The sequence below is a fragment of the Enhydra lutris genome, unplaced genomic scaffold (assembly GCF_002288905.1).
Source record: "Enhydra lutris kenyoni isolate GAN:26980312 unplaced genomic scaffold, ASM228890v2 scaffoldscaffold18, whole genome shotgun sequence".
In the NCBI taxonomy this organism is placed as follows: Eukaryota; Metazoa; Chordata; class Mammalia; order Carnivora; family Mustelidae; genus Enhydra; species Enhydra lutris.
The window spans coordinates 33,348,542-33,373,489 of NW_019154102.1; the positions used below are offsets into that span (position 1 = coordinate 33,348,542).

A 24,948-nucleotide genomic window follows, 5' to 3' on the forward strand; every position below is an offset into this window, starting at 1 on the left:
CTAGCTTCCTGGTGATTTTTGTTGCTTCTTTCTTTTCTTTCTTTCTTTTTTTTTTTTTTTTAAATTTTATTTATTCATTTGACAGACAGAGATCACAAGTAGGCAGAGAAGTTGGCAGAGAGAAGAGGAAGCAGGCTCCCTGCCAAGCAGAGAGCCCAATGTGGGGCTCGATCCCAGGACCCTGGGATCATGACCTGAGCCAAAGGCAGAGGCTTTAACCCACTGAGCCACCCAGGTGCCCCTGTTGCTTCTTTCTTTTATTGGATCTTCTGATTCAGTCTTCTGATTGCTAGGGTCCATTTCCCCGTTGTTTTCCTCTCTCACTCTTTTGGTAACATATACTCCTATAGTTTCAGGAGAAAAGATGCATGGAAAGTAATTTTTTTAAGGACTTAATGCACATTTAAAATGTTGTTATACTACCCGCATACTTGAGTGATAACTTTCCTGATTTGGAAAGTCTTTCCTTTAGAACTTTGGTGACAATAATGCATCCCCTTTCAGTGTCCAGTGTTCCTATTGCAAACATCAGATCTTTGATCTTTGTGTGACTTCTACTCCCCTCTTCCCCCCAGCCCCTCTTCTGGAAGCTAACAGAATTAGAGTGTCCTCTGAAATGTGATTGGTAGGTCTCCTTTTATCCACTGTGCTGGGTATTCTGTGGGCATTTTTAGTCTGGCAGCTCATATCCTTTTTTTTGAGACATTTTCTTGAGTTATTCCGTTGGTTATTTCCTCCCCTCCATGTTCTCACTTAAAAGGGTATTGAAACTTCTAGACAGGTATTCCAGTTTTCTTTTCTTTAATGTTATATTCTTCCCCCCTCCCCAACACTGCTTCTCCTGAAAGTAATTCAGTTACTTAACTCCCAACTCTGCCGATTTCAATACATAATGCACTTTTCTGCATTGCTTTCAACAATGCCATGAGTTCCCTAGGTTCAAGACTCCCTGGTTTACCTGCTTTAACGAATAAGCTTTTACTTTCCACTTGGAGTATACTGTTGGAGAGGCAACTTAGAAATATAACTGCCTCTCAGGGCATCTGAGTGGCTAGTCAGTTGGTTAAGAGTCCAACTCTTGATTTCAGCTCAGGTCATGATCATCAGGGATGTGGGGTTGAGCCCTGCATCAGGCTCTGTGCTCAGTGAGGAGTCTGCTTGGGATTCTCTCCCTCTGCTCCGTGATCCCCCACTCGTGCTCTCTCTCTCACATAAATAATAAATAAAATCTTTTTTAAAAAAAGAAATGTAACTGCTTCTTGACTCTTAACTATAGAGAGAACTGATGGTTACCAGAACAGATATGGTGGGGATTAAGGAATGCACTTGTGATAAGCAACGAGTAATATATGGAAATGTTGAATCACTATATTGTACACCTGAAATTAATATTACACTGTATGTTAATTAACTGGAATTTATTTATTTATTTTAAACGATTTTATTTATTTGTCAGAGAGAGCACAAGCAGGGGGATCATCAGGCAGAGGGAGAGGGAGAAGCAGGCTCCCCACCAAGCAGGGAGCCTCATGCAGGACTTGATCCCAGAACCCTGGGATCATGACCTGAGCTGAAGGCAGACACTTAACCAACTGAGCCACCTAGATGACTCAACTAACTGGAATTTAAAGGCTTAAAAGAAATGTAACTGTTCCCCTGCTTCCCCCTCTCTCTCTGCCTGCTTCTCTGCCTACTTGTGATCTCTCTCTCTGTCAAATAAATAAAATTAAAAAAAAAAGATAACTACTTCTAAAGTCCTTTTACATCTTCCATCTTTCTACAGTTCTCCATCCTTTCACTCTGTTGGTACTTGATGCTGCCAGTCCTGGACATATTGTTGCATCTACACTGTAAATTGCATTGTTTCTTTGTTTTCTCCTTTAGCCAGATTAGGATTTAACTGTCTTCAGTTTCCTAATTCTTGTTACCACTCATCCATCTGCTTCCCAGCTTCCAAATTTTGTTGCTATTGTTTACTCTTTATCATTATGAAATTGTTTTTTAAGTTCTAATACTAAATTTTAAGAGTTTCAGAAGAGAATTAGATCTTACCTTGTTATTTGTTCTAGAATTTATCCTCACAAAATTATGGTTTAGTCTCCAATGCCGTTGTCCAATACCTTGCTATACAGTGCAGTAACAACTAGCCATGTGAACACTTGAAATGTGGCTTGTGTGGAATCAGATTTTAAATTATATTTGATCTAAAGTCACATTTAAGAAGTTGAATGTGGCTAGTGGCTGCAGACTGGACAGCACAGGTCCAGTGCTTGTGAAGTAGGATTTGGCAGTAACTGATCTCTATATCTAATCTATATATCTACCGTAAGGAAGAGGATTTCTCTTTTCCTCTTTCCTACACTATAAGGAACCCCCCCCCCATTTCCTTCTCTTTGACTTTCTTGTTTGTATCAGTATGGACACTTGAATCTGTGTTCAGTGGGTTATAATCTAATACTTTTATTATTTATTTTGGTGCTCAGATTATCCCAGATTTGGCCAATGGAAACCTCTTTAAGTGACACCTGGGTGGCTCAATCGGTTGAGCATCTGCCTTCAGCTCAGGTTATGATACCAGGGTCCTGGGAATGAGTCCTATGTCAGGCTCCCTGCTCAGCGGGGAGCTGCTTCTCTCTGCCTGCCACTCCTGTTTGCGCTCTCTCTTTCTATAGTTCTCTGACAAGTAAATAAACAAAATCTTAAAAACAAAACCAAAAAACCCTTGAAGGTATCTTCTGTATCCTTTGACATGTATCCATCATTCTCTCTGCATCATTCATTGTAGAACTACATATTACAGGCTCATGCACTTGCCCTGCCCCAGCCCCTGAAATTATCCATCTTCCCGGGGAGCTCTGGTTCCTGTTAGTGGAGGATGCTGTTTAGAAACCAAGATCATGGTGCTATGTGTGCTTATTGCTGCTGGGGCATCACTGCTTCTAGACTTGCTCAGTTGGCAGGGCATTTTAATGGCTAGTAGCTGTTGTGTTGGACAGTACAGATGTAGACATTTCCACTTTTACAAAAAGGGAAAAGATGGTGTTACTAGAGTTTTATGAGCAGGATGCAACTGGCTGGTGATGAGAATGCTGGGGCCAGAGTCCCTCTTCTGGAGGGATGCTTTCTCTCTCCCTCTAGGGCCTCCAGTTGGCAGAATGTAAACATGAAGCCAGCTGCCAAGGGAGTCTGAATAATGGTTAGCAGACCCTAGACATGGTTGCTTAACCTCAGTACCACTGACATTTTGGGCCAGGCGGCTATCCTGTGCTTTGGAGGATGTTGAGTAACATACTTGGCCTTCTACTCATTTGATAACCCTCCCTCCAGCCCAGACGTTTCCATACATTGCCAGATATCCCCTGGGGGACAGCCCCTGGTGAAGAACCACCTCCGAGAGACTCAGCTTTGCAGAGCTGCTCACAGAAGGGTAGGCTTGAAGCTGAGAAACGGCCGTAATAAGCAGCACCCTACTTTGTAATTCACATGCTCTTGATATCCTTGAAATGTGAAGGAAGGGAAGAGAAATTTATATATAAACATATATATATCTGTGTCAGCCCTGCAATATAGAAAGATTATTATATGCTTTCTTCCCCCTTTTATTGATGAAGAAAGCAATCTCTTTGCAGTCAGGCAGGATTTAGATCCTTGCCAGTAAAGTTATTTGTTTACCTGCTCTGTAACGTTTGCTCTTGGAGTTACTGCCATTCCTTTTTTAAGTGGGTGAACTGCTCCTTTGAGTGTTGCATTTCAAAGTTATATTTGATATATTGTCAGCCTGGATGCATATTCTGTATGGTGCCCTCCTCAGGAGGGTCGTACTGCTCAGAGTCTTGGCTAGAAGTGTTCATAAGTGGAGGGAAGAAAAAACACGAATAATAATTATATTACAGCCAATGTTTTTATTTTATTTTTACCTTTGGATACTTACATTTGAACACCAGTTGATTTCATAGAGACTTACTTCAAACTCTATACTGTTCATTTTCCTCATTTTGTGCTTTCCTTCTTTCTGTTCCATACTATTATTGTATGTCTCTCTCCCTGATACAGAGATGTGTCCTCTCTTAAAGGGAATATCCCAAAGATCAGCCTGTTTACAATATCTTTCTGCTTTCGTGTTTCATTATCACCTCAAAGGTAACGTCTAAAATTGGATAAGTATGCTTCCTAAACCAGATGTAAACTGCCTCTTTTCTCCCAGTGCTAGAGCGTTCTCTGCACTTTGTGTTAATTATTTCTAGTCCTCTCCAGAGTTTTAAGTCTGCTGTAGGTCCCTTTACTAAAATCAGTAAAGAACTGGAGCAGACATAAAGAAGAATAATTTAACAGTTGAAGGGAGCATTTTTGAAGACCTGTTAGGTTTTAAAGGCTAGCCTAGACAAGAGGAGGTAGTGACTGAATTTTTGTCTTAAAGCTATGTGATGGATTTCTGAGAATGAGTTTAGAGTTAACTGTTCTGTGTGTAGGTAACATGGAAGAAAGGGACCTGAGGTGGTTATTTTTTTTTTTTTTAAGATTTTATTTGTTTGAGAGAGAGGCTCGAGTAGGGGGAGGAGCAGAGGGCAAGGGAGAAGCAGATGCTGAGCTGAGTGTGGAGCCTGATGCAGGACGTGATTTCACAACCTTAGACCCAAGCTGAAATCAAGAGTCAGACCCTCAGCCGACTAAGCCACCCAGGCACCCCAGAATAGATCATCATTTATTGTTATTGTTCATTATTGATCATTATTTATTGTTATTGTTCATGTTGGATGCATTTCCATAGTTCTCTGTCCCTGAGTCACTCTTTGAACTGTAGTGTGGTTGTTTACATTTCTTTATTTCCTACTAAATTTTAAGCACTGATTGGGTACCATAGGTGGTCAGAATATTTTGATTAAAATAATGTGTTTAGGGGGCACCTGGGTGGCTCAGTGGTTAAGCCTCTGCCTTCGCCTCAGGTCATGGTCTCAGGGTCCTGGGATCGAGTCCCACATCGGGCTCTCTGCTCTGCAGGGAGCCTGCTTCCTCCTCTCTCTCTCTCTCTGCTTGCCTCTCCGCCCACTTGTGATCTCTCTCTGTCAAATAAATAAAATCTTTAAAAAAAAAAAAAAATAATGTGTTTAGGTAAATCAATGCAAAATTAGCTCCTACTATTGATCCAGGACAAATCTTTTCCACTACAATAGAAAGAGCTGTCATGTGCCTTGCTTGACTAGGAATTTATCACAGGTACATGTGCATGCATTTCTAGCTCAAATATCATTAAGTAGATACTATTAGATACTATGTGTTCTGCTCCTTTCCTGGTCATCTTGTGGTACATTAAGGATTTCCAGTTTTCTTCCCTTTTCCTTCAAACAGTTGCATAAAATTAGTTTTAAAATGTTTAAATGTAGGCCAGGAAGTTCGGGGGTAGGGATGGGGGGGATGCAGTGTGTGTGTGTGGGGGGGGGCAATACCATTAAGTATGTTTCACCTTTTAGTTGTTTGAAGTTACATTCTTTTCTTACACAAGTATATATATTCTGTCTTTCCAGGCAGTAAGTCCCCTAAGCTCTTTGTACTTAATTGGCCAAGTATATGATGGGAAAGCATCCTAAACAGTGCCTGCACCCTGCTGTCAATGTCCAGTGGTATGAACGTCACACTGCCTTTGTGTTGTTTAGCCTGCCCGACTCAAAGACCGTGCCTGAGAGAAGTCATTCTTGAATGCTTAGCTGGACACTCAGCGCCTAATTCATATTTTAGCAGGAGTTAACAGGTATAGGATATAGAATCCATCTTTGGCCCCCCCAAAAATTTTATTTCATAATTTCATGAGGTCAGCTATTTTACTCATTTATACCTCTGCACAAAAACAGCCATCCTGTGTCTAAAAGTCCTCTTCCATGTTACTTTATAAGTTAAGAGGAGATGGGGAATTTGTCCATGTTGGTTGATTTTTTTTTTTTTTTTAATTAAGAAAACATTTTAAACAGAATTAAGGCTTTGCAGATACAGGTGAATTCCATTTTATATCCTTTCTTGATTCCATTCTGTTTCCTTCTATCTCTCTACCTCCCCGAGTAGCACGTCTTGGCAGTTGGCATGTATCCTTTCTGTTCGCCTTTCAGTATGCTTTGCACATATGTATGTGTCCATAGACTATTGTGTTCTTTTAAACTTACGGAAGTGGTTCCGTATAGTATGTATCCTTTTACCACTTGTTTTTTTTTGTAGGGACTGGCGCACATTGATACAGGGAAGGATTGTAGTTCATTGGAGCACAGTGGTGTAGTATTGTAGGATGAGATTGTGGCGTGTGTCATAGGCTGTCGCTTCCCATGTCTGAAGATGCATGTATCCTGACTTGTTTGAAAAGACCGAAAGTGAAAAATAAACTATATATTTGAGAGTCCTATTGATTGTTCTGCCGTGATTTAAAGGAGTGAGGCCAGACAAGTTTCCAGCTTCCTGAAATTTTATTTATCTCTACATGGTAGCAAATAAAAACTGCTGAAGAGAGACACTTCTGAAACAAACAACAACAGATTTATTGTCACAAGGCGTGTCCCGGTAGGTTGCCCTGTGTAGCAGTCATTGGTCTGCCACTTAATGGCTCTGTTCTTTTGGAGCCAGGTGCTTAGTGCTTGTGTCCTCCCTTTATTTATCTGTAAGAGAACAACAGTTCAGTGACCAAGCCTTTTGGCAGGTGCCTGGGGCATCAAGGTCAGTTAAACACTGATTGGTTATTGCAGGAACCTTGCTGGGTAGAGGTGAGCTGAGGGAGATTCCCCTATGTCGTGTAATGCCCACTTAAGTGTTATAATTTCTTTAGACTAGCCCCTACAAGTTTGAAATTTAGTGTTTTTTACTAGTATTCGCCTTTCCAAATCTCTGCAGAATATAAGCACTAGATATTTTCATCAGAACGGTTGCCTTCTCTCAGGTTACTTGTATCGGGAGGGCCGAGCACTCTGCCTCACCCAGTGGCCCTGCCTGGGCAGGGCTCGCAAATGGACCAGTAGTTTCTCTGCAATAGTTCTGCTTCTGTGAAAGCAGTTACACCGATGCAACACATATATGTGAATGCTGGGCTTTTATTTTTTATTTTTACACATAAAACTGTGACTGACCAGAAGTAACCTGTTTCCCACCCGCAGTGGCATCATTTGTTACAGCTGGCAACCGAGCTCTGCTGGGCTGATGTTGCTGGCTGGTGGCTGGTGCCTACAAGTATTGGGCACAGCATTTTTGCCTAACTCATTTTCTTTTCTCCTATAGGAAACACGTACCTGTTGTTCAGTCGCTTTCTCTTCCCCTCAATTTTCATCATTCAGTCATTCATACATTAGGAAGTCTGTTATAGACACACAGTAATCCCTTTCCCTTCTCTCTTTGAGCTCTTATCTAATTACTCTAGGAAAATATCCTCTTCTCTTTTCATTCATTCAACAGATATCTATTGAAATCCTTATATACCTCCTCTTCCTTCATTCTATGTGTGAGTCAGAAAACAGCTGTAATCATGGCTGAATGTAATAACCGATTGAGTAATATAGAAGCCTCCCTATTTCCAGATAAGAGTTTCTGAAAGGCTTTTCATCAGTTCATGAGTGAGCAAGCCCATTGTTACTAAGGTTTCCTTTGCAGGCCAGGGATGCAGTTCTATGAAATAAGAGGGTAGACCAGTTCTTTAAAACCAAGCAAACCAGTCATTTATTCCAGAGTGGACCAACTTCCTCTAATTGGAAACTTTTAGAGATGAATTCAACTTCCCTTCTTGACAGAATGCATAAGGAACCCAGTCCAACCCCTGCCTCTCTGTCCGCTTTTTGGGGCAGATTTGAACTGGCTTTGAATCTCCTTAGCCACAAAAGAAGTTTTATCACACTTTGCAACTGCCTCATAACTTTGTTGTGAATGTTAAGAAAGCAACACATGTCAGATTTCTGGCACACAGTAGATAGTGGTAGAAGTTGCTACTCCTACCAGTGGAGTATTAGCTCTGTGTAGCAGACATTTGTGTATCTGACACATTGTAGATAGATACTCAGTAAATAGTGAAAGGATAGATAGATGCTCCTTATTGTTACATATGACAGAACTTAAAGAATTCTACCTAAAAAACAATAAAAGTAGGAAAGCCGAGGCTACATACAGAAAAGGTTGTTGTAAATTATGGGTAATGTATCAGTTATAGGCAGGTCTGTTAAGTGTGAAAAGCACAAGTACTGTGAACCTACTTCTCAAGCTTACCCATGTTTTCTCTATTCCAGTGTTCCTCTTGGTCACCCAGTTCTGTTCTTCTGAATCTTGCCTTCCCTCAGCTGTATACCTCTTTCTCATTTCTTCTCTTCCTCTGCCCCAGACTCTCTTTAAGTGTAGGTCTTTTCTTGAATGGTGTCTTTATATAGGTCTCTCTACCCAATTTTCTCTCCTTTTGACTTTCTCCCTTAACCATATGGCAGAGATTTTTTAAAGTAAACATGTACAGAGTCATATATGTATTTAATTTTTTTGGTTTTGTTCCTAATTCTAAAAATAATTAAGTAGGGCCTTTTTTTTTTTTTTTTTAAACTCCTAGAGTTTCTTTACCTTTGCAAGGCATGATTGATTGTAGTTCCTCTGTGATGCTTTACTAGAAAGAGTGAAAGCTTTTTGCTCCTGATCTAGGCTCCTAGTTTGTGAAGCATTTTAAAATATATCTTAAATTCCTTCCTGCAACGGTTTTGCTTGAGATGTTTCTCCAGGTATTTTGAAATATTCTTCGACCCTCTTAAATGCTGGCTCCTTCTGCTTTTCACAGAGTCAGAACAGTTCATTTATTTATTTATTTTTTAAAGATTATTTATTTATTTGACAGAGACAGCAAGAGAGGGAACACAAGCGGTGGGGAGCAGGAGAGGGAGAAGCAGGCTTCTTGCTGAGCAGGGAGCCCGATGCAGGGCTCAATCCTAGGACCCGGGATCATGACCTGAGCTAAAGGCAGCCGCTTAACAACTGAGCCACCCAGGTACCCCTAGTTCATTTTTTTAATTGCTTCCATGTTCATCTGAGATCCTTTCAAAGGATGGCATGATTTTTCAACCACCTAAATGCAAAGAGCCTGTTCTTGGGAATTGTCCTTATCACCATAAAGTTGTTTTAATGGCATAGTTCTCTGTGCATTTCTTACTGTTAAAATTATCGTATAGTGCATATAGTATAATATCCTCTTTTTTTAAAAGTCACACTTATTAGAAGTGCATAGGCTTATTAGAAATGCATGGTATGGGGTGCCTGGGTGGCTCAGTGGGTTAAGCCTCTGCCTTTGGCTCAGGTCGTGATCTCAGGGTCCTGGGATCAAGCCCTGCATCCGGCTCTCTCCTCAGCAGGGAGCCTGCTTCCGCCTCTCTCTCTGCCTGCTGCTCTGCCTACTTGTGATCTCTGTCAAATAAATAAATAAAATCTTTTTTAAAAAATGCCTGGTACTTAGATGTTTTGTTAAAGTAAAAAGAAGGTCCGCTCCCCAAATTACATGGCACTAGAAGTCAGAATAGATTGTCATTGACAGGGGTGCCTGAGTGGCTCACACGGTAAGCATCTGCTTTTAGCCCAGATTATGAACCCCGGGTCCTGGGATCAAGCCCCGCATCAGGCTCCCTGCTTAGCAAGGAACCTGTTTCTCCCTCTCCCTCTGCTGCTCCCCCTGCTTATGCTTTCTCTCTGTGTCAAACAAATAAAATCTTTTTTAAAAAATTGTCATTGACAAATACTGTATAATCCTAGGCCTTCAAATTCCAGGTAGGGTCAGTTTCCTTCTCTGTTCTTTTTCACTGTGATCCTTGACACTTCACTGCCCTTTGTTGACCATCCCTTCCAATCAGCTCTTCCCTACCTAAAAATTTATTCCAATGAAAAGGCTGTATCACCTTTTGGGTGATAAAAGGTGAAACTGTAAATAGGGGTGCCTGGCTAACTCAGTTGGTAGAGCATGTAATTCTTGATCCTCGAGGTTGTAAGTTTGAGCCCCACATTGGGTGTAGAAAGTATTTTAAAATAATCTTTAAAAATAAATAAATCGCTGTGAATAAACAACTGTAAAAGCCTTTGTTTCATTTTTATTTTTTATTTTTTTTAAAGATTTTATTTATTTATTTGACAGACAGAAATCACAAGTAGGCAGAGAGGCAGGCAGAGATGGGGAAGCAGGCTCCCTGCTGAGCAGAGAGCCCGGTGTGGGGCTCGGTGTGGGGCTCGATCCTAGCAGCCTGGGATCATGACCAGAGCCAAAGGCAGAGGCTTTAACCCACTGAGCCACCCAGGTGCCCCCTTTGTTTCATTTTTAAAAATTAAAGGTAAAAAAGACTTTTTACATAGTACTTCAGTGTTTTTTTTTTTTTTTTTAACTTATTTTATGTTCCCACTAGAGGGCATTCTTTCCTTTGATTTTTTTAGTTCATAGCTTTTGTGTATTTATTTTACAGAACTGTTAAATAAAAAGGTAAATGCTGGGGATGTGAATGTGCTCAGATATCCCTCTTACAGAAAGGCATTGTCAGATATACACATTCTCTTCATTTAAGTTTCACCAGGGCCAATATCATAATTGAGGTTAAACTATATTTCCTAGCATTTTTATCTTATAGCTTGGTCAGATGGAGATCACAAATATCCCACCATAACTTTATGATGTAGCTTGTGCAGTTACCATCTTATAAACCAGTGCTTACCAAATTCATTTATGACACACTATAGCTAACACTAGATTATTCAAAGATCAGTTGCCCGTTTTATTATGTGGTTAACTCAGTTTTTGCAGGATGTATTTAGTGTAGGGTAGATGAACCTAAACAGTGTTTTTAATCCAGTAGATCTCAGTGCTACCACCCAGTGGTCCCCCAGCCTTGTCTCACAAGGCAGTATTTTGTTTGACAATATTTGAACTCTTATTTTTTTTTTAAGATTTTATTTATTTATTTGACAGAAAGATAACAAGTAAGCAGAGAGTCAGGCAGAGAGAGAGGAGGAAGCAGGCTCCCCGCTGAGCAGAGAGTGTGATGCAGGGCTCAATTCCAGGTCGCTGGGATCATGACCTGAGCTGAAGGCAGAGACTTTAACCCACTGAGCCACCAAGGCTCCCCGAACTCTTATGTCTGTTGTAACATCATACTATTTTTGGGGAACGTTAATTCTTAACATCTAATCAGAAGCAAGTCCGTTCTTCCTATCAGGGAATTGGTAATTTTACATATACTTTGTATATGTTCTGTTTCAGATTTTCCTGAGCCTCCTGGTAACAGGTAGGACCGCAACTGTTAACCCAAGGGACAATGCAGCAACGAGCTAACTTATTTTCTCTAATAGGAACTGTAGATTGCCTGTAGTTGACGCTAAGGGAGCAAATTCTGTTAGTCTGTGTTACACAATGAATTCAGACAGATATACTTAGAAGGGACTCTGTTTTAAGTGGGAAATCTGGGCTCCTTTTCAAAGTTAAATGAGGCTTGGTAATTCTAAGTGGGAGTGGAGGAAGACGTGGCTGCTGTTGAGAAACTGCCGCAAAGCCCATGCCTGCTTCTGTGCTTTGCTTTCCAGTCAGAAGGTGGTATGGAATCTTGTGTAAAATTAGATATTGACTCATTAGGTTTTGATTTAAGCTTATGTTGACAGATTAGAAGTATTAAATTAGAAGTGTTAAATGGCAGAGTTAATACAATGAGAAGGGCAGGCTGTGTGGAGAACTATGTGGTAATAAAACATTTTCACCTCAATTTTTTATTCATAGTCCCCTAATCACACACACCAAAAAACCCTCCCTCGAATACTCGCCACCATAGATTATTATAAAGTAACTCTTAGGCTTTAAGAAACCCTGCTAGGAACTTACCCTACATAGTGTTTGGTGGTTTGGCTGAAATAAGTATTTGTGTTTGAAATAATAACTTTGAATCCTAAACATTGTTGAATGTCTTAAGTGTTTAAGAAGTTAGAAAACATATACGGGTTGCCTGGATGGCTCAGTCGAGTAAGCATCTGCCTTCGGCTCAGGTCATGATCTCAACGTCTTGGGATCAAGCCCCTAGTCGGGCTTCCCGCTCAGCTGGGAGTCTGCTTGTCCTTCTGCGTCTAACCCCTTGCTTATGCTCGCTCTCTCTCTTTTTTTCTCTCAAATAAATAAAATCTTTTTTTAAAAAAAAGTTAGAAAATATACATTTCAGAAATGACTCCATCATGGTCACATCAGCAGCACATATACTAATATTAGAAATGACTCCCATCAAAAAACAACAACAACCCTACTTCTTAAGATTTTATTGTTTTTAAGTAATCTCTATACCCAGCATGGGGCTGAGACACAATCCCAAGCAAGGGTCGCATGCTGAACTAACTGAGCCAGCCAGGCGCCCAGCAACCCTGTTTCTTAAAGGTCTGACAGTTACTGAACTGCAGCTGGGCTGTGGGTGAAGCCTCCCACCACCCCACACCCTCATCCTGCAGGAGAACTATGGGCATTTAGATTTAGGTAACTTAGAATTATATCGGAAGAGTGAAACAGGGAAGGGACGAGCATCATCAGACCTTCTGCTCAAAGTGGTGGTTGCAGAGTTTGGTGGTGTCGCCATGCAGTTGCCGAAAGTTTTGTTCATTATACCGGTCAGCAGGCGCCCCCACTATGGAAAGAAAAGCCAGGCCTGCAGGGTGACCTCAGAGGGGACACACCAAAAAGTTAGTGTTCAAAGCTGGGTTTTCCTTTCTGCCACCTTTTTAGCACAGTTCATGCCACATATGTTTGGCAAAGTTACTGTATCCAATTACATTAAACTTCAGTTGTGATCTGAATAGTTGTTTACCCCTTGTCAGTATCTTTAATGTTATGAAGCATTGGCCTGCCTGGCAGCTGTTTTGAATGAGCAAATTTTGAAATATTCCATCTTTTTGCTCAAATACCATCTTTTCTGTGAAGCTTTGTTGCCCACACAATTTTTCCTTTTCTGCTTTATTTTTCTCCATAGCGCTTTCTCCTGATTTGCTTTACAGCTTCATTTGTTTCTATACCTGTCTTCACCCACTAAAATGTTGGCTTCACAGGGGCAGAGCTCTGTGTGTTTTATTGCTCTAGCCCCACGGCCTAGAACATGGTAGGTACTCAATCAGTATTTACTGAATTTGCTGAAAAACTGTTGGCTTGATGCCATCATTGGCTTTCAGTGTAACTTCGTGAGATCTCAGTACAACTTGGAAAATCTTAACAATCTGGAAGGGTGTTTTGAGGGCTGATTTTTTTTTTTTTTTTTAAGATTTACTTATTTGACAGACAGAGATCACAAGTAGGCAGAGCAGTAGGCAGAGCAGTGCGGGGCGGGGTGGCGGGGGGAGCAGGCTCCCTGCTGAGCAGATAGCCTGATGCGGGGCTTGATCCCAGGACACTGAGATCATGACCTGAGCCAAAGGCAGAGGCGTAACCCACTGAGCCACCCAGGTGCCCCTTGAAGACTGATTTAAAAGCTTGTATATACTAGCACTTATATTGAATATTAGTATACCAGAAAATGTGATAACATCATCTTAATACATCCAAGTGAAATAATGTAAGACCTTCAGGGGCACCTAACTGGCTCAGTTGGAGGAGCATACGACTCTTGATATCAGGGTCATGAGTTCAAGCCCCATGTTGGGTTGTAGAAATTACTTAAAGGAAAAACAAGAGTGGTACTACAGACCCCATTTACCAGATCTAAAAGTGTGTCAGTCCTAACCTTTCAAGATCACTGAGGGCTCTATACCCCTCAGAGGGAACCACTGACCAAAATTTTAACATTCCATTTTCCTTTTATAGTTTCATTACATGTTTGATTTCCTAAACTAGATAGTGTTTTTGGACTTTAAACTATATATATCCATTTGAGACTTTGTTTCAGTCATGTGAGATTCTTGGAGTCCTTGCCTGCGGCTATGATGCATTGTCTTTTTTTTTTTTTTTTAATATTTAATTTACTTATTTGACAGGGAATTAGAGAGGAAACACAAGCATGGGGAAGGGGAGAGGGAGAAGCAGGCTCCCTGCTGAGCAGGGAGCCCGGTGCAGGGCTCCATTCCAGGACCCTGGGATCATGACCTGAGCTGAAGGCAGTCGCTTAACAACTGAGCCACCCAGATGCTGCTATGATTCATTTTCTAATTCATGCTATAATATAGACTGTTATGGGGCCTTTGGGTTGTTAACACCCCACCTCCCCCATGCCCGTTGCAAAAACTGCTGTGAACATTCTTCTACATTCTTCTGATACACATAGACAAAAGATTCCCCAGGGAATCTACTTACAAGTAAAGTCTCAGACTCCTAGGAATTGCACAGATTTAACTTGAGTAGAATGTGAACAAAATTTTCCAAGTTGTTGTACTGATGTATGCTCCCACTAGCAGAGTAGAAGTGTTTCTGTTGTATCTTCGCTAGCATAGCCTCACTAGCATTTGAAATCCTCAGATTTCTAGGTTTTTGCCAGACTGGTAGTTGTGAAATGATAGCTTGTGAGTTTGTACTTCTTTGATGACTGATGAGATTGAGCACATTTTCATGTATTTCCTAGTCATTTGTATTTATTGTTCTTTGTAGTGCCCACTCAAGTCTTTGCCCATTTGCCCATTTTTCTGTTAGATGTTGGTCATTTTCTTACTGATAATGTCAGAGTTCTTAGTGTATTCTGAACCTCGAACTCTTGTCTGTTGTCCATGTTGCAAGTGTCATCAGTTTCAGGGCCTTCTCTTTCCATCGCTAGGAATGGAAAGAGCATTTAAGGGCTCCTTTTAGGGCATTTAGAGCTTAATGTAGTTAAACTCATGGTTTAGACCATGTGTGTGTGTTTTAAGAAATTGTTTCCTACTCTGAGCACATAAAGATATTTCCCTATATTGTCTTCCAGAGATTTTTTCCCCCCTATTTTCCTTCAGCATTTGTCTTTAAACCATCTGGAATTGATGTTTCTGTATGGGGTCTGTGGCGGAGATCTGATTTTATTTTCCCCACATATGGATAATCACCTGTCCTGGCACCACTCATTGTCTCCTCCTTCCTTTCCCCCACTAATCTTCTAGGGCCTTTGTTGTCATAAAATAGATTTCAACATGTTGTTATAAAATAGATTTCAACATCTGTTTTGGGCCTTGTATTCTGTTTCATCGGTCAGTTGATCTGTCTCCATGCTAGTAGTATCCTGTCTTAATTACTGTACTTTTATTATTTTTTAGTTTTTTAAGTCTTTATTTGTGAGACAGAGAGAGAGTGCGTGCACTGGTGAGCAAGCATGCACAGAGGAGGGGTGAGGCAGGGAGAGGGACCAGCAGACTTCCTAATGAGGAGAGCCCCATGTGGGTCTCCATCCCAGGATCCTAACATCATGACTTGAATCTAAACCAAGAGTCCGAGCCTTAACACTTAACCAGCTGAGCCACCCAGGCACCCCTAACTGTAGCTTTATAGTAGCGCTTGATATGTTAAGCAGATCCCTCCATCTTATTTTTCTTCTGAAACATCTTGGTTATTATGGGCCTTTTGCAACTTCCATAAAAATTTGAGTCAGTTTGTCATGTTCCACAAAACGTTTTTTTGTGATTTTGATTAGAATTGCGTTGATTCTATCAATCGATTTAGGGAGAATTGACATTTCATTTAATTGAAGCTTCCCATCTGTGAAGCTGATACTTTTATTTTTTAAAGTCCTTTAAATGTCTTTGAGCGTGTGTGTGTGTGTATTTATTTATTTAAAGCTTTTATTTATTTATTTATTTATTTTATGTACTCTCTGCATCCATCATGGGGCTCGAGCCTACAACCCCAAGATCAAGAGTTGGCACACCCCACCCACTGAACCAACCAGGCATCCCTGAATATATGTGCACTTACTTGCTTCATAAAGAGCTGCCTTTCTTTGGTTAGATTTATTGATAGGCATTTTTTTAATGCTGTTTGCAAATGCCATAATTTTTTTTAATTTAAATTTTATTTTTTATAAACATATAATATATTTTTATCCCCAGGGGTACAGGTCTGTGAATCGCCAGGTTTACACACTTCACAGCACTCACCATAGCACATACCCTCCCCAGTGTCCATACCCCCACCCCCCTTCTCCCAACCCCCATCCCCCCATCAACCCTCAGTTTGTTTTGTGAGATTGAGAGTCACTTATGGTTTGTCTCCCTCCCAATCCCATCTTGTTTCATTTACTCTTCTCCTACCCCCTTAACCCCCCATGTTGCATCTCCTCTCCCTCATATGAGGGAGATCATATGATAGTTGTCTTTCTCTGATTGACTGATTTCGCTAAGCATGATACCCTCTAGTTCCATCCACGTCGTCACAAATGAAATGCCATAATTTTTTAAAGTTATTTTCATTAGGAATGTAAATCAGAGTAACAGATCCACCATATTGTTGGAAATTCTTAGAACATTTTACTATGTTGTTTCTAGTCATTTTGGGAAGGAAATATGGGGTTAAATATGTACCTTAAAAATTTTATAAAAATGAAATGGAGTTTGGCCTATTACAGTTGCTAATTAATGATATTTCTTTTTTTAATAGGTGTCAGCTGTGATGCATGTTTAAAAGGAAATTTTCGAGGTCGCAGATATAAGTGTTTAATTTGCTACGATTACGATCTTTGTGCATCTTGTTATGAAAGTGGTGCAACAACAACAAGGCATACAACTGACCACCCGATGCAGTGCATATTAACAAGAGTAGATTTTGGTATGTATTTAGTTCACATTCTAATGGGTTGTCATCTAGAAATTTGTGTGTATGTGTGTGAAAAAGGAAAGGCAAAATGTTCTAAGACTCTTGCCAATAGGATACATTAAAAATAACATGAATCTTACTTCTATATTCTAAATAATTCTCTTAATCATAGCTTAATTGTTCATGAAAGCCATTCAGAGATCTGTAAAACTGATAAGGTCTGAGATGGAAGAGTGCTTCAGCATAGAAGGAGTAAAGCCAATGGACTGTTCTTGCCAACAGCATACAGTATTCTTGCTCTGATTATCAGAAAGCAGACTGTTTCTACAGTTGATTAGAAGACCTTATTAAGTAATAAGAAAAGCTATAAATGTTTCATGCTGTAATTTCTTACCTAGTCAGCACTTGTTATCTTTCTGTTTACAGCCATCACAGTTGCTGTGAGGTAGTATCTCATGGGTTTTTTGTTGTTTCGGGTTTTTTTTTTAAAGATTTTATTTATCTATTTGACACAGAGAGAGAGATCACAAGTAGGCAGAGAGGCAAAGAGAGAGGCAGGAAGCAGGCTCCCCGCTGAGCAGAGAGCCTGATGCAGGGCTGGATCCCAGGACCCTGAGATCACGACCTGAGCCGAAGGCAGAGGCTTAACCCACTGAGCCGCCCAGGCACCCCTCTCATGTTTTTTTTGTTTGTTTGTTTGTTTGTTTGTTTTTTAAGGTGTTATTTATTTGACAGAGAGGGATCACAAGTAGGCAGAGAGCCAGGCAGAGAGAGGGGGGGGAAGCAGGCTCCCCGCTGAGCCGAGAGCCCAATGTGGGGCTCGATCCAAGGACCCTGAGATCATGACCTGAGCCAAGGGCAGAGGCTTAAACCAATGAGCCACCCAGGTGCCCCTCTCACAGGGTTTTGATTCGTGTTTCTCTGATGGCTAATGATAGTGACCATCTTTTCTTATGCTTAACTGGTCATGCAGTAGATCTGCATTGGAGAAATAACAGTTCAGATCCTTTGCCCATTTTTAAATTGGGTAATATGTCTTTTTTATTACTGAGTTTTAATAGTTCCTTGTATACTCTTTATACAAGTTCCTTATCAGGTAGATGATTTGCAGAAATTTTCTTGCATTCCATGAGTCTTTTCACTTTTTTTTTTTTTCTAAGATTTTATTTATTTATTTGACACAGAGAGAGGGGACAAGTAGGCAGAGTGGGAGGGAGAGGGAGAAGGAGGCTCCCTGCTGAGCCTGATGCAGGGCTCCACCGCAGGACCCTGGGATTATGACCTGAGCCAAAGGTAACTTTTTAACCAACTGAGCCACCCAGCCCCCCCATCCCCGACTTTTATTTATTTATAAAACTAGGCTCCCCGTCCGGTGTGGAGCCTGATGCAAGGCTTGAACTCAGGGCCCTGAGATCAAGAGTTGGACACTTGACTGACTGAGCCACCCAGGCACCCTGTGTCTTCACTTTTTTGATGTGTGTTTTAAAGCACAGAAGTTTTAATTTTTTCTTTTTTTTAAAGATTTTATTTATTTATTTGACAGACAGAGATCACAAGTAGGAAGAGAGGCAGGCAGAGAGAGAGGAGGAGGTAGGCTCCCTGCTGAGCAGAGAGCCCGATGCGGGGCTCGATCCCAGACCCCAGGATCATGACCTGAGCCGAAGGCAGAAGCTTTAACCCACTGAGCCACGCAGGTGCCCCAGAAGTTATAATTTTGATGATGTCCAGGTTATCTTTTCTTTTGTTATGTTTTTGGTATCACATCTAAAAAACCGTTGGCCAATCTAAGATGATGAAGATTTAAAACAATGTTTTCTTCTAAGAGTTTTATTGTTTTAGCTTTTACCTTTAGATCTTTGATCCATGTTGCATTAATTTTTGTACATGGAATGATGAGGTAGACCATTTTTTGCATATGGATACCCAATCATTCCAGCATCATGTGTTGAAAAAGACTTTTGTTTATCCAACGAATTGCTTTGGCATTCTTGTTAAAAATCGATTGACCTGAAGTAAGGTTGGGGAGATGGGGTGATGTTGGTCACAAGGTACAGAGTTCTATTATGCAAGATGAATAAGCTCTAGAGAGCTGATATATTTGGTATGATGACCATAGTTAACAATATTGTATAACTGAAATTTTTGGAGAGGATAGATCTTAAATCTTTTCAACACACACATACAGGTAACTTTGTAGAGGTGGTTGTTATGTTAGCCTGATTTTGGTGATCTTTTCACAGTATGTACATGTATCAAAACATCAATTTGTATACCATAAGTATACACAATTTTTATGTGTTTAAGATATGTCAGTAAAGCTATTAAAAAAGAAAAGTTGGTGGACCATAAATGTGTCTAGTCCTAGACTCTCAGTCTATTTCATTGATTTATATCTTTCTTTATGCCAGTACCACACTATCTTAATTACTATAAGCTTATAGTAAGCTTTGAAATTGACAAGCATGAGTCTTCCAGTTTTGTTTTGTTTTGTTTTTGTTTCTTTCAAGATTGTTTTGGGTATTCTAAACCCTTTGAGTTTCTATGAAAGAATTTTAGGATCAGCTCATCAAATTTCTGCAAAGAGGCCAACGGGGATTTTGATGGGGATTGTTTTGAATCTGTAGATCGCTTTGGAGAGCAACGGTATTAAGTCTACCAGTCCATAAACATGAGATGTTTTTCCATTTATTTAGGTCATCTTTGATATTTTCCAACAAAGTTTTGTAGTTACCAGAGGATAAGTTTTATACTTCTTTCATTAAATGTGTTTCTAAGTATTTTATTCTTTTTGTTATTGTAAATGGATTTTAAAAATTTTACTTTTAGATTGTTCACTGCAAGTGTATAGTAGAACAATTGGTTTTTGTACATAGATTTTATATCCTATAATGTTTTTGTTGTTTATTCTAATAGTTTTTTAGTGGATTTTTTTAGCATTTTCTCCTTTTTTTTAATTAATTATTTTTATTAGCATATAATATATTATTTGCCCCAGGGGTACAGGTCTGTGAATCGCCAGGCTTACACATTTCACAGCACTCACCATATCACATTCCCTTTTTTTTTTTTAAAATAATATTTATTTATTTATTTATTTATTAGATTTTATTTATTTATTTGACAGACAGAGATCACAAGTAGGCAGAGAGACAGGCAGAGAGAGAGGAAGGAAAGCAGGCTCCCGACCAAGCAGAGAGCCCAATGCGGGGCTTGATCCCAGGACCCTGGGATCATGACCTGAGCCAAAGGCAGACGCTTTAACCCACTGAACCACCCAGGCGCCCCAATATTTATTTATTTTAAGAGAGAGGGGGGGCAGGGAGGGGCAGAGGGAGAGAACTTTTGAGTGCAGAACCTGAAGTGGGTCTCAGTCCCATGACCCATGAGATCATGACCTGAGCCAAAACTGAGAGGCAGATGCTAGATGGTTTTACTTCTTCCTTTGCATGTAGCTGCTTTTCTTTCTTTTTTTCTTTTTTTTAAAGATTTTATTTATTTATTTGACCGAGAGAGGGAACAGAAACGGGGAGTGGGAGAGGGAGAAGGAGACATCCGCCAAGGAAGGAGCCCAATGCGGGGCTTGATCCCAGGACACTGGAATCATGACCTGAGCTAAAGGCAGACCTTAACAACTGAACCACCCAGGCGCCCCATCATCTAGCTGCTTTTCATTTTGTTTCCTTGCCTAATGCCTAATGACCCTCCAGAAAATAATGAATAGAAATGGCGAGAGTTGGGCTGCATGGGTGGCTCAGTTGGTTGAGCTTCTGACTCTTGGTTTTGGCTCAGGTCTTGGGATCTTGGGATCCAGCCCCACCTTGGGCTCACATGGAGTCTGCTTGAGAGTCTCTCTCCCTCTCCCTTTGCCCCTCTTTCCTGAGTGCATTCTCTCTCTCAAATAATCTTTAAAACAATAATAATCTTTAAAATAATAATCTTTTAACAATTGGACATCTTTAAAAGAATGGACATTTTTATCTTGTTCCAGGTCTTAGGGAGGAAGACATCAGTCTTTTCACCAATAAGTATGATGTTAGCTATGGGTTTCTTGTATGTGCCCTTTATCAGGGGAACAAGTTTTATTCATTTTTATATATTTATCCCCATCTACCCCAAATCCACCTGGCAAGTCTTATGCATATAATAAATGGGTAAATATTTTCAAGATAGTCTGAATCTTCCTAAAAACGAATGTGAACAAATCTGTCATGTAGTGAATACTCTTTCATTTTCTCTTCTCACAAAAATGGTTGTATCTTATTAAGCATTTGTGTCATGTTACATATAGTTCTTTATAATGAAGGGACGTAACATACTAAATATACTTGCAATTGTATTTCCTTTTGTACTACTAATGGAGAAAAATAGAACTTGAAATGTATGAGGCAAACAAATTATTTGCATGGAATATCTTTAATTGGTTGGTTCTTCAGTAACCAGTTTGGACAGAGTATGTTGTGGTAGTGCTCCATTCACGTTAGCATTTTACAAGAACTGAATGCCTCGGGTCCCTCCTGCTGTAGGAATGGTGTGTGCTTTAGACAGGTAACTGCATCTGGGAGTTGGCGTATTGATCGTAGTCGCATACTATGAGCACTTGTGTTCTTCTATCAGGATACACCCTGCTGATTGTTTTTTTTTTTCTTTTAAGATTTTATTTTTAAGTAATCTCTACACACAGCATGGGGCTTGAACTCACAATCCCAAAATCAAGAGTCACACATACTCCACCAATTGAGCCGTGAGGCGCCCCTCACCCTGCTAATTCCTTGTGGTGAGATTGGCATTGCTGCACATAAGAGATAAAGAAAAAATAAATTACAATAAAATTAGAACTAGATGTGAAATGAGAGCTGTTTCAAAATTAAATGAAGGGAGAGGGTGCCTGGCTGGCTCAGTCAGAAGAGCGTGTGACTCTTGATCTTGGGGTCATGAGTTTGAGCCCCACCTTGGGTGTAGAGATTACTTAAAGTCTTCCAAAAAAAAAAAAAAAAATCAAAATTAAATGAAGATATTAGAAGTTATTTGCTTTATTTTTCTCTTAAGGCAATAATAGCTATATGGGTAGAAAAGAAATTTTGGAGGGGTGTCACAGAGTCCAGGAAGAATAAGGATGTTGCATAAGTAAGAGAGGTTCCCAAGCACTCCTTGACAGAGTAAGGTTGTTGTGGAGATTTCACGCATACTTCTGTGTTACGTTACTGTACCTTCTGTTTACATTTTTATGTAGTAAAAAACAAAAAGGTTAAAAAAAAACCAAAAAAACCAATAATTATTTCTTACTACAACTCCACGTTATTTTTCAGATTTATACTATGGTGGGGAAGCTTTCTCTGTAGAGCAGCCACAGTCTTTTACTTGTCCCTATTGTGGAAAAATGGGCTATACGGAGACATCTCTTCAAGAACATGTTACTTCTGAACATGCAGAAACATCAACAGAAGTGGTAAGTGAAGCAGCCTTGTGTCTAAAAGGATGTGTTGAAGTACATTATTTCTACAAAAATAAAGCTAGGTCACTGTCAGCTTATCTCCTGCTAAGTGGACTGATACTGTTGGCATAATAGTTATTAAAATTATCTTTTAACAGCAAGTTTTACACATCCTTGGAGGCTGCACATGTGCAAGATAGCACGCTTCATTTGTTCACACTACCCTTTCTTACCCTGTTGCCAAAAGTGCGGTGTGGAATCTTCACCAAATTCAGGAGCCCTTAGCAAATGCCCTGTGCACAGGGTGAAAGCACCGCAGCCTGCAGCATAGCTCTTTCTAGAGTATTCTTGCTACCTGCTTCATTTCTCTTCGATGAGGAAACCCTCGTAAGAAAATTTTTAAATCTTAAGTCATTAAGTATAGTAATCCTTTGTTCCATCTCATTGTAACAGATCACTTACTCAGTTTTCATCAGATCAAAGCTGTAAGGTCCTTAGAAATTCCTCCTACTCTAATTTTCCCCTTTGGCTAAAAACCAAGGACTTAGAATAATGCACAAAGAAAATCTTGCCTTGAAAGCCTTTTGGATATTTTATTTGACATCTGAGTCAGCATATACTCAACTTTTAAGAAATGATAAGGTACACCCGCCTTTACCATGGGTAATAGTAAATAAAGTAAGAGATGAGAGGTGGAACTCTGGTTCTGGAATTTGGAGAATTTTGGCACAAGCAGTTGCACATTGCATCAACTAATAAGCCCCTAAGTGTACTCAAACCAAATTAGCTGAAAGCTCAAGAGAAATAGTGTGTCCAGGGACACACGGCTACTAAGGGGCAGAGCCAGGTGTTTGAACTCAGCCAGAGTCCCTCCAGGTTGTAGAGTCCCTACTTAACCACTGTCCTCTTTTCTCTTGGCTACAGCTCTGCTGTTACACTTGTGTGTAATTCAGGTTCACTTCTATTCCCGTTTACACTGCTTAGCTGGATGCTTAAAGTTGCTCAAGAGATTTATAGTTCAAACATTTGGTAAATTTACATTACGTTTGTCCTCCAGCCAAATCTTACTACCTAGCAGCTCAGAACTGCTCTCGTCTTGCACCGTCTTGCAGCCTCAGAAAACTGTTGTCACGTTTTACTACTGTTCTTAATCTGTTCTTCTTCTGTAAAGGTGACTTTACTTCCTTCGGGAACAGTCCCAGGTACCAGTCTGAGGAATGTGGGCTTGATTGCATCTCTGTCCTGGTTGTTGGAGGAAATTGGGAGTAATTTCTTTTTGACTTAATTTCTTTGAAGTTTGGGTACTTTAGTTACCTAGATACAGTAGAGAGGGGTGTCCCCACTGAAGGAGGCATTCTTAAAATTGTTACTAGGCGGTAGGTCCTGGTACAGTGCATTCATCACTCCACCCAGACAGGAAGGCTACTCGGTATTCTGCATCCGCAATGGGAGAATCTAGCAGAAAGTTAAGTCCTTTCCATGAATGAAAGGCTAATTCTTTAAAATAAGAATCAGTAGGTCTGCCTCAGCAGCTTTGCCTTTATTTTTTTCCTAAGAGTAAACACTCAAAATTTGTTTACACTCCTCTATACCTGATCCATGGTTTGAAAATTAAATACTTGCTGTCTACAAATGATATCGTGGTGTGTCTCTCAGAAGTCCTGTTCAGTATGTACCTGGAAAGTTCACAGGCTTTCAGTACATAGCTCAAGACAGTGGCCTTACTGTTTTTCGAATGATGTTGGTAGAGTATTTTAGGGATTGTTGCCTCCTCATCAGCCCCTAGTCTGCATGAACACTACATCTGCCACTGGGTGTTTCCACCCAGGCATTTCAAGTGAAAAACGGCAAGTAAGCAAGAATCTTTGATATGAAGGACAGGGTTTTTTCTTCACATAAGTCATGTCCTCCTCAGTCCCAGGCTGCACCATGTATGGCTTCCTGACTACTCTCCATTGCTGGAGGACTAGTGCCTGTGCCACCCCAGTTATTAAATATTTTCAGTGGCTCTCCATACACGTTTGGAGCATATTATCAGCTCTCATAACATTACAGTTGTATAAATGTCCGGGTGATGTTACTAGGTGTCCCCTTGCTAGGTGTACTCCACCCCCCATTGCAGTGTTTTGCCAAAGTCATGGTTAGTCAAACATGGAAAAGTTCTGGATTTCAAGAATGACTCATCATTTTGGTAGGGGACTGTATTCATTTAACAATTAACTGTCTCTCCTTTTCTCTTCCTGTTGTACAGTTTTCTTTCTGAATGCTCAGCGTGCAGTGTGCTGTCTTCTTTTGCCCCTGTGTTCCCTGCATGTGTCCTCTAGGCCAGCTGTTTGTATCTTCCTAGAGGACTTAAGGATCTCACTCCTCTAACCAGCATCCATCTGGAACATGTAGGGGCAAGAGGCTATGTCACTGCAGGTGTCCTTGTTACCAGTAATAAGCATTTACTGATACCTGACACAGCTAGCAAGAAAGTCTACTGAAGGTTAATTTCCAAAACAACTTTGTAGACAACTTTGTAACCTTGTCTATATTTTTGTTTCCTTTCTCAGCTAGGGACTCTAAGGCCCCAATCTCTGATTTGCCTCCATTCTTAAGATTAATTTGCAGTTACTCAAGAGACTTTTGGTTTTGAGGGTATGGAAAGGACCTTCAGAGCCAGATACTGTGAAAAACAACATCTGATATAGAATGCATAGTGAAGGTGATGACTAGTTAAAATGTAAGAGGCAGATTGGGTATAATCTCAGGAGTTACACCAAATATGATAAACAGTTTGATTTTGAAATTAAGCATGAGTTCTTAAAATCCCTGGGAGTTGGTAGAT

The 24,948-nt window shown here is 40.2% G+C and overlaps 1 protein-coding gene across 1 annotated transcript in view; it reads left to right on the plus strand.

Moving 5' to 3' along the window:
* The window catches only part of LOC111148000 (potassium channel modulatory factor 1), an 85,173-nt gene that overhangs the window by 29,747 nt on the left and 30,478 nt on the right, over nucleotides 1-24,948 (plus strand). Inside the window, exons 2-4 of the mRNA XM_022504332.1 lie at nucleotides 16,532-16,699; nucleotides 21,994-22,133; nucleotides 24,443-24,449. Of these exons, the coding sequence (XP_022360040.1) occupies nucleotides 16,532-16,699; nucleotides 21,994-22,133; nucleotides 24,443-24,449 (315 nt within the window). The remainder of the gene's footprint in view (nucleotides 1-16,531; nucleotides 16,700-21,993; nucleotides 22,134-24,442; nucleotides 24,450-24,948) is intronic.